At 39.6% G+C, this 13,041-nt stretch overlaps 1 protein-coding gene across 2 annotated transcripts in view; it reads left to right on the forward strand.

Annotated features, from left to right (window-relative positions):
- MYO5C (myosin VC) overlaps positions 1 to 13,041 on the forward strand; it is an 84,424-nt gene that overhangs the window by 57,271 nt on the left and 14,112 nt on the right. For both annotated transcript variants that reach the window (XM_039889022.1, XM_039889023.1), the window contains exons 27-34: positions 282 to 345; positions 438 to 518; positions 1,378 to 1,558; positions 3,156 to 3,249; positions 3,715 to 3,778; positions 5,103 to 5,274; positions 9,575 to 9,662; positions 12,375 to 12,473. In XM_039889022.1, the coding sequence (XP_039744956.1) occupies positions 282 to 345; positions 438 to 518; positions 1,378 to 1,558; positions 3,156 to 3,249; positions 3,715 to 3,778; positions 5,103 to 5,274; positions 9,575 to 9,662; positions 12,375 to 12,473 (843 nt within the window). The remainder of the gene's footprint in view (positions 1 to 281; positions 346 to 437; positions 519 to 1,377; positions 1,559 to 3,155; positions 3,250 to 3,714; positions 3,779 to 5,102; positions 5,275 to 9,574; positions 9,663 to 12,374; positions 12,474 to 13,041) is intronic.

Below are 13,041 nucleotides of genomic sequence, written 5' to 3' on the forward strand. Positions count from 1 at the left end.
TGCAAACTGAATACATCACAAGTGTCACTGCTAAGGAAATGTGTCCACCAACTGGTATGAGGTTGGTTGGATATGTGATAGTTTCAATAGCTGCTTGGCTTCATAGCTGGTAGATTGGTTGGTTGGTTGGATAATTGGTTGTTTGAATAACTGGTAAGTTAGTTAACTGATGGGATCATTAGCTGAAGCCTCTGCGAAGTTGGAAAACTGGGCCCTAAAAGAGAGGAGGAGAAAAATCATACAGAAACATAATTTATACATGCTCTGCCTTTTCCTCTCAGAAAAGATGTCAGAGATCACCAAACAACTTCTTGAAAGCTATGATATTGAAGATGTAAGAAACAGGTAATCATTTTTGCGTTATCAAACATTTAGAACTATGTAACACATGAGAGAGATAATATATTTTTTTTTATCCTCCTTATTTTATTTTCTAGGCTCTCTGTGGAAGATTTGGAACATTTAAATGAGGATGGAGAACTTTGGTTTGCTTATGAAGGACTAAAGAAAGCAACACGGTGAGAAAGTCCTCTCAGGGTTCTTTTTGATTTTTCAGAGATAATAGACTATTGGAAAGCCAAATGTTTATCTTACATAGATTTGATAGAGAAAGTACATGTTATTACAGAAGAATGATCTAATAATCACTGGAAATATTTCTTCAAGGATTAAAGTAATTAGTTTAATAATGAGGAACAATCTCTATGAGCTACCTTGCTGAGTAATAAAACCCATAACCTATGCAGTGAAAACTGATTATACCAAATAAGTTAGTGTTGCAATAGATATATAGATATGTTTAAGTAGGAGTTTGCTGCATTTTTTTACATTAATAAACTTTTATCACAGTTTTAGGTTCACAGAAAACTGTGCATGAGTACAGAGATTTCTCATATACCTCCTACCCCCACATATGCATAGCCATTATCAACATCTCCCACCAGAGCATACATTTGTTAAAATTGATAAACCTACATTGACACATCATTATCACCCAGAGTTCATAGTTTACATTAGGGTTCTCTCAATATGAAACATTCTATGGATTTTGAGAAATGTATAATGACATGTATCTTTACCACTGTTGCATCATATAGAACATATTTTTAAACTATTGGAGTAAAAATATGATTTTAATAATGCATAAAATATAATTTTTTATTATTAACTGAATGTTAATGCCACCCGATACCTCCTAACTAGCTAGAAGGATTCTATAATTCCATGTTCCTAATTTGTGCACATAAGTAAACTTTCTGTATTTAGGGCATGGCTCAAATTGTGGTTTTCGTAACTCCTATACATGTATATGCTCACAGTCATCAGCACAGCAGAGTAAAGATCATGTGGTTAATTTCTTGACTCCTCTTTTCACAGCGTTTTGGAGAGCCACTTCCAGTCCCAGAAGGATTGCTATGAAAAGGATATCGAAGCTTTGAACTTCAAAGTGGCTCATCTAAGTCAAGAAATCAACCACCTGCAGAAATTATTTAGAGAAGAGAATGACATCAATGAAAGTATTCGTCATGAAGTTACTCGGCTAACATCAGAAAATATGGTATGGTTTCAGCCATGGGGCCCTGGTTATGGCCATTATTCTAGAGGTGTTATTCATTTGTGGAATAAAATTCAGGCTCTTGGTAGTGAATGGTTGTGTCAAAATTATATTTTCTAGGAGTGAAATAACTGAGTCTGAAGAGAAACTATAAAATTACCCCAGGCTGGAGAGCACTTTGTTTTGAGAGTGTGTTTGGGGGGTGTGGGGTGTATCTAAATCTAGCCCTAACCCCTCGAAAAAATATTAAGGTAAAGGGTAACTCTGAAGAGGGGGACATGCGATCAGGTCAGAACCTCCACTCATGTTCCTCATCTCACCTTTTCAAAGATGTCCCTCCTCCGTGATGCTTAGTCTTTTCCACTGCCTATGTCCCATCCTTTCTTCTAACTCATTCCTACTGGCATGGAGAAATGCTTTAGGAATCTCCTCACTCAAAACATCCCTTTCTTGGCCTCAAATCCCTTGCAGCCACCACTCCATTTCTTTGGGGGAGTTGGCCAGACTTCTCAGTAGCCATCCAACCGCGATTTCTCCACTCACCTCCCACTTACTCTGTAGCCATCCACGTCTGTCACGTGTCCCCACTAACGGAATCTGCTTACAAAAGACTGAGCACAAAGGGTTCCTTTTCACCCCCATCTTAGTGTCTCAGCAAAGTTCGATGATGTTCAATTAATCACACCCTCTCCCTCCGTATTGTTCTGGTGGCTCCAGGACACCATGCTCTCCTAAGTTTTCATCCTGCCTCATCGGCTGCCCTTTTTCAGCTCCTTTACTGCCTTCTTCCTCTCCGCATAACCTGGGAGTATTAGGAAATCTCAGGGCTGTGTCAACAGATGAGAATCTGTGACCCTAGACACAGTGGACATGAGGAGCAGTAGTCAAGGACTTTCACACTTTTGTTTCTTCCTTGGGGGAAATGTTAATGAGGATTATGCATCAGTGAGATTTGATCGCACAATCAAACAAGTATTCATTTGAACTTCAGAGGCACACGCGTTTTTATAAACACTTAGGACAACAGAAAAAACTGTTTTTACCTGCCTGAGAATGGAGATGATGGACATTTAAAGAACTATACAGGTAAACAGGGACAAAGGATTATGAAACATACTAGATGATTCCAGACCTGCCCTAACAAAGCACAGCCTGGAATTCAAAGGGTGCAGTGGGACCCCTCTGAGATGATTTTCCTGTTTCTAGATGAGGAGATAATGTCTCTGGATCTGGACCAAAGAGACTGGCTTCCATTTCTTTATATCATCTCTCCCTCAACTCAGCATAGAATTCCCATACACCCACCCAGGCACTACACTTCCTTACTCTCCAGGAGACCTCGGCGATGTGGGGGTTGCAGCAGTGTGAGAACTGCTCCCTCTGAGCATGCTGGTATTTCTTGTGACCATATAGGTCTTAAGGTAAAAAATCATAACACCGATCCAGTCTAAAGTCTTGGCTGTCCCTCTTACACAGATAACTAGACATTTGTTCCATGGAGTTAAACACCTACACAGTTTAGTTTACTTCCGAGCTCTGAGATTTAAAGTTCCTAGATGAAAGTATTTTATATTCTAATATTTCTAATTATTCTGTAAAGATGATCCCAGACTTTAAACAGCAAATTTCAGAACTGGAGAAACAGAAGCAAGATCTTGAAATCCGCCTGAATGAACAAACTGAAAACATGAAAGGTAACTGGAACTCTTGTGAACCTGCTCCTAGAAACCAGTTTCCTATATCCAGGAATGACAAAAGAAGGTCATCGTACCCAGGGGTCTCAAACTCTGATTTTCTGTGGGGCTAGACAGGTGACATAAACATGAGAACTGGACTGGGTAGAGGGTATGGTAAGGTGCATGAGCATTTAAGGAGGGTGGCTGCCTCCAAGCCCTGTTGATAATTACCCTGTAGGAATGAAGGCCCCAGTGTTGCTTGATATTCCTATTTTTAAAGAAAAGCCAAGAATCCAGATTTTGCTATAAAATATCACAAGTTTTAAATAATAGCTTTAAAAAATTTAAACATTGTTCAGACCAAACAAAACCTAAACTCTGGCTGGATACAGCTTAGGACTTCTGATAACTCTAAAAGGACCAAGCCCAAATCAGAATATAGTGATATGGCTCCCAGATTACTGACAGTTATTCTCACTATAGGAAAATTAGAAGAATTGTCTAATCAGTTGAATCGTAATCAAGAGGAGGAAGAAATGCAAAGAGAGTAAGTATTAACATGTGTTACCTCAAGTTCATGTTCATGTCATGCTTTTCTTTTCTGAAACTGTGAGAGATACCGATACGTTATCAAGCTTAAAAAGCAACATGCTAATTAAGGTGTATAATAGCATTCAGATGTGCAGAAAAGAAATACGTGAACACACACACACACACACACACACACACACACACACACGCACACACACACACACACCCCTCCCCTGTGTGGGAGAATGTACAAGAAACAAAACAAACAAAATATGTTGGCTCCAGGGAGGGTGGCTGGATGGCTAGTACACAGGGGAGGGGAGGAGACTTACTTTTCACTGCATACCCTTTTAAACCCTTAGAATGTTATACCACGTGCACATGGATTATCTCTTAAAAAAACTGATTAAAAAAGATTGTGTGAGAACAGATTTTCTCTTAGCAGATCATTTAGGATTAGGCTTAAAATCCATGTTGATAGAGAACCTTCATTGATTATCTCCCCACATTTACATATTGACCAGCAGAGAGCCTGGTACCCTGGTAGAGCTTTATGAGAAAAATGTTGTGTTTTATTGCCAGCTTGTTGAGATACTTAATTTTAAGAACAGTAAACAAACCCACTACATCCCAGAGAAGCATTTTTTAGTCATGTGACTTCACTGGTAGGATTGAGATGAAATGAGGGCCCAAAAAAGTAGAAAAGTGATGAGACATGATTTCATAACTTCTTAAAAAATTAATTTATTTTCCTTTACTGTTGACATACAATATTATATTAGTTTCAGGTGTACAACATAGTGCTTAGACATTTATATACCTTAGAAAGTGATCTCCCCCCGATAGGACTAGTACCCACCTGACACCATACATAGTGATTACAATATTATTGACTATATTCCCTATGCTGTGCTTCACATCCCCATGACTATTTTGGAACTCTTTTGATGAGCTCTCTCTTCTCTTTTCTCTGATTCTAGGCTTTTTGAGTGTCTGGTCCCCAGGCTGTTTACAAGGAAATAATCATTAGGCTTTTGGTCATAAGAGTGTGAGTGGGTGTGGGTGTCCCCTGGGAACAGTCGAGTGGTATAGGTGGGTTAGGGGTGAGAATCTCTTACCAGGTTAAAGAGACTGGGCCAGTTCATGCACATTTTTATACCCCAACTAACCCTAGTTTCTTTCTGCCCCCTTCAAGGACTCCCCTATTCAGGTACTGTTTACTTTATACATAAATTGGCCAAAGTGTTTTTCCATCTTTGGAGATTTCAGTGCTTATTTTGACAGTGAGTGACTTCTCCATGACAAATTGATACCAAAATTTCCTTTCTCCATTTCCACAGAAGGACCACAGAAGTGCAAAATGAAATACACACCAAAGAGAAAGAGAAGCTGATGGATAAAATTCAAGAAATGCAGGAGGCTAGTGAGCACTCGAAGAAACAATTCGAAACAGAAAGTGAAGTTGAGAGCAGGGTCCGGCAGGAAGCATCTCGTCTCACTATGGAAAATAGGGTAAGAAGTTTTCTAACTCCTGGATAAATGGCTGCCTGTGTGCAGGTGTCACGGAGGGGGGAACAATGCCACCTAAAGCATACAGTGAACAGCTGTAGACCAAAAGCTGCCTCCTGTCGGAACAGTCTGTTTCCTTATCTCAGAAAACAGGTGGTCTCTGAGGTTGAGCCCACAACAGGGGATCCTCGGGACTTAAGGGACCACACTAAGAAAGTACCTGATAAAGTAAAGTGGGGGCAGAGAGGAGAGATGAGTCGGTTCAGTGCTCACACTGCTCCGTGAGTGGCACCCATCTGAAATGATGATGCCATGCTTTATTCTGGGCTTATGTCTTTCTTACAAATTTTAGAGTCAAAATGTTGTCCTGTGAAATGATGATGGTAGTAGATGACAGACTTTTTAAATTATTAAAATCTTCATCAAATTATAAATGCCCTTGTCAAAATAAAATTTGGCAACATACTTTGTATAGTGCCAAGTGGGTACTAGACTAATCAGGGGGATCCCTTTGTAAATTATATCAATGTCTAACCACTATGCTATACTTGAAAATAATATTAAATAATATTAAATGTCAACTATAATTGAAAAAAATTGACAGATAATATCTGTTAACAAAAAAAAAAAAAGAAATTCGGCAGTATTATGTTAGTCTCTAGCAATTTTTTTGAAATTGTATTGATGTGAAATCCACAAGACTGAGAAGCAGTGAAGTAGCAGAGGGGGCACTTTGGGCATTCTGAGGCCCCTTTCTGGCTTGGCAGGCTCACCAGGGCACCGGACAGCCTGGACAAGCCCACAGGCCCTGCTCCCCACTGTCAGGGCCCCCTATTTTTTTGTTCATAAGACAGAAAATTTTTAAATATTAAATTTTACCATGATAAGGTAAAATTACATCTTACAGTGTCAGGATTTAACTTTCAAGATAATCATATCTAAAAAGAGGAATTAAGAGAGTTTAACATTTACTAGTAACAGATTTCCCGTCAAGGGCACCTAGACGATGGCCATCTTTTTCAAGGGAATACATTCCTCAGAAAACAGACTCCTCAGATCACACCAAATAAGCAACTGTCCGTTGAACGTGTGTGAGAGGTTGGCTTGCCTTCTAAAGCTGTGCCTGCATGTGTGTCCCTGGGGTCTCAGTTGGGGACAATGGTAAGGGAGAGGGTATGTGAGTGGGTCATGTGTATGTCGCACGTCTTGTCCATTGTCCATGTGAACTAACATTCCCTAAAAGCAAGCGTGTGGCTCTGGGTATGTCAGTATCTGAATTGTGTGGTATTTGTGTTTGTTTCTGACGCTCCAGGAACAGTGAAGCCCCACTCACTGCCCCTCTGTAGAAGACCCCCATGTGTGCAGCTCTGTTTTCAGGCAGGGACAGGCCAGCCCTGATGCTTCTATAGTGCACTGAGCTAAGGAACTGTTATATCTACATGCTCATTCCAACAAACTATTCCAAACCAATGAGCAGCCTCAGTGTTACAAATGAATATAATTCCTATATATTATTAGGTGGTGGACTTCATGAAAAGAATATAATTCCTATATATTATTAGGTGGTGGACTTTATGCACAAATGAGACTTAACCGTATTAGTTTTATAGAGCTACTATAACAAATTACCACAAATTGGGTGATATAAAACAACAGAAGTTTGTTCTCTCACAGTTATAGAGGCCAGAAGTCCAAATTCAAGATGCTGGTAGAGCCACACTCCTCCAAAGTCTCTAGGGTAGAAGCTTTCCTTGCCTCTTCCAACTTCTGGTGGCTCCTAGAATTCCTTGGTTGGCGACAGCATAACTTTGATCTCTTCCTATACCATTGTGTGGCCTCCCTTCTGTTTGTGTGTCCTAAACTATCTGTTATAAGGGCAGTCTCATTGGATTTAGGACCCACCCTAATCCAATGTGATCTCATTTTGGTCCTTAGCTTAATTATTATAATTTCAAAGATCCTATTTCCAAATAAGGTCACATTCTGGGGTCCTAAGTGGACATGAATTTTGAGAGAACTCTAACCCACTAATAATCCTTAGAGTCAAAGAAAATCCTTATTTAAAAAAGTAATTTAAAAAAAACTTAGTGATTATCCCACTATCTATCAGACATTCAAAATTAAAACTAAATATTATTTTTGCCTCTCAAATGGTAGAGATTTTACGGTGCTGGTGAGATCATCTTGAAGTGAGCACTGTAGTATGTGGTTTCTGGGAATATAAATTGGTGTAAAGTTTCTCAGGGGTGATTTGGAGGCAAATATCCAATTCACATTAGTGCATTTCCTTGATTTAGTAATTCAACCTCTTAAGATTCTGTCCCTAGTATGTAATCAGGTATGTGGACAAAGATTTTTGTTCAGAGTGTTCATAATAGTGTTATTAATCATAGCAAAAAAAGGAAACAAAATGAATGTCTAATAAGAGTAGGTAGGTTAAATTGTTATATATCATGTGGCTTGCTTAGCCATTAAAATGATGATTTGGGTATATTATCGATGGGAAAGTATCTGCAATATAGAGATAAATATCAGATATAAAACTTCACATAATCCCCCTCATACACTGTCGATGGGATTGAAATTTGGTATGGAAAACAGTCTAGAGGTTCCTCAAAAAATTAAAAATGTGTCTTCCTTTTGACCCAGCAATTGCACTTCTGGGTATTTATCCAAAGAAAACCAAAACAATAAGTCATAAAGATCTATGCACCCGTATGTTCATGGCAGCACTATTTATAATAGCCAAGATATGGAAGCAACCTAGGTGCCCATCAACAGATGATTGGATAAAGAAGTTATGGTTCATATATACAATGGACTATTACTTAGCCATAAAAAAAATGAAATCCTAGCATTTGCAAAGACATGGATGGGCCTAGAGGTTATTATGCTGAGTGAAATAAGTCAGAGAAAGATAAATACTGTATGATTTCACTTATATGTGGAATCTAAGGAACAAAAAGAACAAACGAAAACAGACTCACAAATATGAGGACAATCTGGTGATGGCCACAGGGGAGGTGGTTGGGGAGCTGGGAGAAAGGGATGTAGAGGTAAAGAAGTACAAATTAATAGTTGATAGATGGTCACAGGGATGGGGAGCAGAGCACAGGGAATGCAGTTAGCTAGGTAGAGAGCCAGAGGAGAGAAAGACCAATTAGGGGGATCGTTTTATAAACTATATAAATGTGTAGCCAATGTACTGTATACTTGAAACTAGAAATAAAATAAAATGCTAAAAAAAACTTTACATGATCCTAATTTTATAAAACATTTATGTGCCATATTAGAAAAGAGAAAAAAATGAAATACAGTGGTTTCCTCCAGAGTATGGGTTGATAGGTAACATTTTTATTATTAGATGTATATTAGGATGGGCCCTAATTGGAGGGAAGAAACTATACCCACATCCCCCCTTGAAAGGGCAAATAAAGTTTTTAAGTTGTTTAGCCAGGAACACAGAACTGTAGAAGGGGAGAAGTAGTCACAGAGTAGAAACAGCACAATTTCCCTTGGCCCCAAGAGTCCCCAGAGGGCACAGGGCTCCAGTGACCCTGCATGGTGGACATTGCTGGATTGGGGAAGCCTGAATCCTTTCTGTGTCAAAGCCCTTAAAATTCAAGAAGAAGCTAAACACTCTATGCCTTTATAGGAAATATTTGTAGGCATCCAGAACTCTCTCAGTTCTTAAGCCAAAATTGGCCTAGGCAGGGCCATCCCTTTTCAGTAAGGAAAGGCAAAGCCAGGACTTCAATCTCTGAAAAGTTTCTCTGCTTCAAGCTTCTGACATATAGAGAACCCATTTTGCACATTCATATTTTTTAATTTTCTACAATGGGCATTACTTTATTAAGGGAAAAGTAAATGTGGGTATTATAAATAGGATATTTTTCAGCCCCCAAAAGAATGAAGTACCAATACATGTTACGTATGATATGGATAAACCTTGAAAACGTTGTGCCAAGTGAAAGAAGCCAGACACAAAAGGCCACATAGTGTATGATTCCGTTTATACTAAATATCCAGAATAAGCAAGTATACAGAGATGAAAAGTAGATTAGAGGTTGCCAGAGGCTGGAAGAGAATGAGAAACCAGGGCATAATGGCTCAAATGGTTCTGGAATTAGGTAATGGTGATGCTTGCACAACACCGTATAAAAACCACTAAGTTTGTATAGTAAACTTTAAATCGTACGTGAATTGGATGGTATGTGAATTATAGCTCAATAAAGCTATTACCAAAAAATAAATTTAGATAATTCTAAGCTAATGTCTTTGCTTTTATTTTTGATCTCTATAGGATCTTGAAGAAGAGTTAGACATGAAGGACAGACTGATTAAAAAACTACAAGATCAGGTCAAGACTCTAACCAAGACGATAGAAAAAGGTAGGAAAATAACATTTCCTTTCCTTTTTTTTTTAGGTGAGGCAACCCTTGGCTGACCTCACAGATTGCAAGAACCTTATAATCTCTTATTATTATTTTATTTTATTTTATTTTTTACGCCTACAGCACCTGGTCTTCCTAGATGGTCTCCCATCTAGCCAGGCCCGCCCTTGCTTAGCTTCCGAGATCAGATGGGATTGGGCTTATTCAGGGTAGCACGACCGTAGACTACTTTCCTATTTTTTGAACTTGGAGCTAAGGTCAACGTGCATTGAAGTTTTTATTTCCTGATATGGCCCAAAGTCTTTGAAACCCAAAGGAATGATTTTCTACTGGAGGAGTTTGGGGCTCAGTGATATGCTAATGGAAAGATCCTTCAAGGCAGACAGGTAGCTCACCAGCCCTCAGATAATACCAAATATGCTCATGCCATTGTATGGGATACCCTTTAATGAATACTTTTAACCTCTTCCTCTATTGGCTCTCTCTTTTAGAAAATGAAACTGTAAACAAGTTTCAATTTAACTTCTTTGAAATTCACTTCCTCTCCTAGTTAGATATTTCCCACCAATATTAAATGATAAATGTCAGTCTGTTCCATGAGGGCAGGGACCATGTCTGTCTTTCTCAACCCCTCGTCATGTCCCCATTGTTAGAATAAATGAATAAACTGCCGTCTCTACATAAGGGCTTCCAAAATCTTACCTCCTACTCCTCACCTCCTTCCTGGTGGCTCAGTCCCTTTTTGACTCGAAGACTACTTTCTTTGCCTTTCTGTTAGCACCTGCAACTCAGTGTCTCTAAAGTAGAATGCATCAACTTCCCTTCCTGTATTATCTGTTGTTATATGACAAATTACCCCAAATTTAGCAACACAAAACAACAAACACTGCCTATTGTTACAATTTCTGAGCATCAAGAATCCTGGAGAGGCTTAGCTCGGCTCTTCTGGCTCTTGACTGAGTTGCAGTCAAGTTGTCAACAGGGACGCAGTCATCTGAAGGCTTAACTGGAGCTGGAAAATATGCTTCCAAGCCTAGTCACATGGTTGTTGGCAGGAAGCCAATATCTTTTGAACGCTGCGTAGATGGCTTTAGCTTCCAAGGTTCCTGCAAAAAAACATGTCCAGATACAAGTCATCACACCCAAAGATACCCAAAGTATGATGTCCTTATCAGGTCTTTCCCTTTCATTTATTATTCTCGGTCTAGATGCAATTTACCAATCAGAGGTCATTTTTACTATAATCAGTGTTGCTTAATAAAACAGTTGACACTCTCTACCTTTATCAATCTCCAAAGGAACAGAGCTAGTAAATTAACAGAAATTCTCATGCAGTAGTGAGTTCTGTTACTCTTTACCTACGCTACCTTCTTTTTCATCCACCAGAGGCTACTTACTTTTCTTGGCCCAACTGGAGTGCTACCTATTTCAAGAAGCATTTTCAACAGTTCCAACCCACCTCTGCATGAATTCTTATGGCCCCCGTGTTAATTACTTATGGCTGCTATAATAAATTACAATAAAATTAGTGGCTTATTAGAACACAGATTTATTACTTTATAGTTCTGGAGGTTAGAAGTTCAAAATGCTTTTCACTATGCTGAAATTAAGATGACAGGCTGCATTCCTTCTGGAGCCTTTAGGAAAGAACCCATTTTTTTGCCTTTTCCAGCTTCTAGAGGCCACCCACATTCCTTGGCTTGTAGGCCCCTTGCTCCATCTTTAAATTCAGCAGCATAGTATCTTCTAAATCTTTCTGATTCTCTAACCTTTGCTTCTGTTATCACATCTCCTCCTCTCAGAATGGACATGAATCTCTGAGGACCAGAGGGCAGACTGTGGCCCACCCAAAGATGTCCCCTTCCCAATCCCTGGAGCCTGTGAACATGTTACCTTATGTGGCAAAAGGGATTTTGCAGATGTGATGAAGTTAAGAATCTTGAGGTGGGGAGATTATCCTGGATTATCCAGGTGGGCCCCATGTAATCACAAGAGAGAAAGAGGAATGTCAGAGTGAGAAAAGATGATGTGACAATGGAAGCAGAGGGAGAGAAAGGGATATGATTATAGAAGGAGAGGTCAGAGTAATGTGGCCACAGCCCAAGGAATGTGGGGGAGCCTCTAGAAACTGGAAAAGGCAATAAACGGATCCTCCCCTACAGCCTCTGGAAGAAATACAGCTCATCTGACACTTTGATTTAACCCCATAAGATCCATTTCAGTCTTCTGACCTCCAGAACTGCAAGATTAAAAATTTGTGTTATTTTAAGTTACAGAATTTTGTGTTAACTTGTTATAGCACATAGGACACTAGTATAGTCCCTTCAGGATCGTGCAGTTTGGTACTTTGCACACCAAAATGTTTCATGAATCTCGCTTCCTTATCTGTAGCATCAGCATCTTGAGGATGCAGGAGCTACATCTTGGATCGCTTTCATATCCCCACTGGGCTGAATATACGCCAGACATTCAGGATTCCTTCAAGTGTAACTCATCCTTTTTTAGCAGCAACTATACTCACCGGTATACTCACAGATAAGAATCACTACCAGAAGAAATTCTTAAAGATTCAAGAAAGTTTTCATTTATCCGAAAGCCATAGTTCAAGTGCAAACCAGTCAGAATGGGGTAGGAGTCAGAGCAGAACCATTATAAAGCCTGTGGGAGTTGTTTTTGTGTATCTAACTGATTGTTTACCTCTGTCTACAGCCAATGATGTACACTTGTCCTCAGGACCCAAGGAATACCTTGGAATGCTGGAATACAAGAGAGAAGATGAGGCCAAGCTCATTCAAAACCTGATTCTTGGTAGTGAAACCTGAAACTCTGACTTTTTGCTTTATCTTTGAGAACTTGAACATCAGTCATCGCTACAGCCCTGGGTGGTGGCAGTCTCTTCTCTTCCTTCATTGCTTCTTCCCCTAGTCCAGAGTTTCTCAGCCTCTGCACTGTTGACCAGATAATTGTTTGTCGCAGGGCGCTGTGTATTTTAAGGTATTTTAAGATATCTCCAGACATTGCCAAATGCCCCCTGAGGGTACATTGCTCTCATTTGAGAAGCAGTGCCCTAGCCTCTTCCTAAGTCTAGTCATAGGGTCCAGATAGAAGACACGTCTCCACATCTTTGTGTCTCAGCATAGGAGCCATGGTGGGAGTGATTGTGGCTCCTGTGCTCCATTTGACGTCTGCTGAGAAATTTATTTGCAGGCATTATGACAAGAGCTTCCTAGTGATGCTTCAGTTACAGGAGTGTCCTATTGTGCATGCTGAAGGGTTTGTGGCCTTAGAACTAATCTTAGTCTTCACCATGAAAACCACATGGTTTTCCAGAGGGAAGTAGGAAAGTTGCCTCTTTATCAGCTGGCCCCACAATATC

The sequence above is a fragment of the Pteropus medius genome, unplaced genomic scaffold, assembly GCF_902729225.1.
Source record: "Pteropus medius unplaced genomic scaffold, Ma_sr-lr_union100, whole genome shotgun sequence".
In the NCBI taxonomy this organism is placed as follows: Eukaryota; Metazoa; Chordata; class Mammalia; order Chiroptera; family Pteropodidae; genus Pteropus; species Pteropus medius.